This window comes from Apis dorsata, unplaced genomic scaffold (genome assembly GCF_000469605.1).
Source record: "Apis dorsata unplaced genomic scaffold, Apis dorsata 1.3 scaffold_156, whole genome shotgun sequence".
Lineage (NCBI taxonomy): Eukaryota > Metazoa > Arthropoda > Insecta > Hymenoptera > Apidae > Apis > Apis dorsata.
The window spans coordinates 558,622-560,311 of NW_006263446.1; the positions used below are offsets into that span (position 1 = coordinate 558,622).

A 1,690-nucleotide genomic window follows, 5' to 3' on the forward strand; every position below is an offset into this window, starting at 1 on the left:
TTTTTATATTGGATTTCTATAATCGAGTGTCAAATAATTTCGTTTAGTTATTTTAAAAATTTTAAAATATGACTTGTAAATCATATGTACCACAAAAAAAAAATACTGTTTTTATTTTCTATATAAATTTGCTAATCTTTATATATTAAAAAACATATATTTTAAAATTACAAGTGAACTGATTATTGCCTATTTTTCGATTGATAAATCCCAAAAATCTTATTTAATGAATATAAAAGAGCATTGAATTATTAAATTATATATATATTTGTTGAGTATAAAATTTTTTTTAATATAGGTTTATTTTTGTTTTATTTTATTTTTGCTATCATATAAAAATATATAAAAACTAAACATGATAAAAAAATTGATATTCTTTTTTAAAATTCATATAAAAATTTTAACTAGATATTGTCCTTGGAAATATTCATTTAATTATCAATATTATAAAAAACATGCAATAGTTGTATATATTTTTTAATATAATTTTATAATTTATGTTTAATATCTTATAAATATTATATAAATTGCTCATTTTTAATGTTTTTGCTAAAAGTTACAAATTTTATTTAATATTGTAAACATAACCTCACTTTTAGAAAATCAATAATTCATTCTTCTATATTATACAGATTACTAATAGTATATTGGAAATATTACATAAATATATTAATTATAATCTTTTTTTTGTAATACATTACTTGTAACAGTTATGTTTTAATAAAAATAATAAATAATTTCAGATATTTCATTTATGTTTAATGCATTGAATTTTTCTTCATTTAAGTCACATCAATAATATTATATTATGTTTTTTACATAAAATATAATATATAATTAGATATTTTATATGTATAATTGAAATTAATATAATAAATAATTTTATATATATTAATTTTTGTATATAATTTATCACAATAACAATTTTGATTAATAATTATTTTTTATATTAATTAACAATAAAAATATAAGAAGAATATACAAAATTTTATTTTTTTTTCATTTATTGATAATTGATAATTAATTAAAATAATTTTTTAATTATATTAAATATGTCATATTTTTTTACAGAACGCAAAGTATAGTAGTTCTAAGGGTGGCTACTCCTCATCAACAACATCATCAGATAGTCGTTACGAAGGACGTATGCGAGATTCCCCAAATGGCAACTCTTATAGTCCAGCTGGGGGCTTGGGTATGGGCATGGGAACAGATAGAGATAGTCCTCGCAGTTACACATCCAAGCCCCTATACAAGAAGGAGAGAGAAAACAGAGACTACAAGTTATCCTCCTCTAGGGACAAGTATTCAGGTAATTAATATTTAAATTTTTATTAAATTTTTTAGAATAATGTAAAATTATATTTTAAAATATAAAACAAATATATACTGTAAATATGCAAAACATTAAAACTATATTAAAAAAATTTAATACTGTATTTATCAAATATTTATCAATAATTAGGAAAAATTTGCTAGATTCATTTAAATTGTGACAAATAATAATACAGTCATTTTTGCTATAACCTGTTAATTTTATTTGTAATATTTATTATTTGTAAACATAAAAGAATTATATAATTAGCAATTAAAATTCAACTTTATTCATGATTAAATAAAAATATATTAAAAGAATATTTTTAAAATTAATAAAAATAAAAATTGATATCTACATAACATATATTTACAT

The 1,690-nt window shown here is 17.9% G+C and overlaps 1 protein-coding gene across 4 annotated transcripts in view; it reads left to right on the forward strand.

The window, feature by feature from the left end:
• LOC102680290 (WW domain-containing adapter protein with coiled-coil homolog) overlaps positions 1-1,690 on the forward strand; it is a 12,030-nt gene that overhangs the window by 1,541 nt on the left and 8,799 nt on the right. For all 4 annotated transcript variants that reach the window (XM_031509461.1, XM_006613539.2, XM_006613540.2 and 1 more), the window contains exon 3: positions 1,072-1,312. In XM_031509461.1, the coding sequence (XP_031365321.1) occupies positions 1,072-1,312 (241 nt within the window). The remainder of the gene's footprint in view (positions 1-1,071; positions 1,313-1,690) is intronic.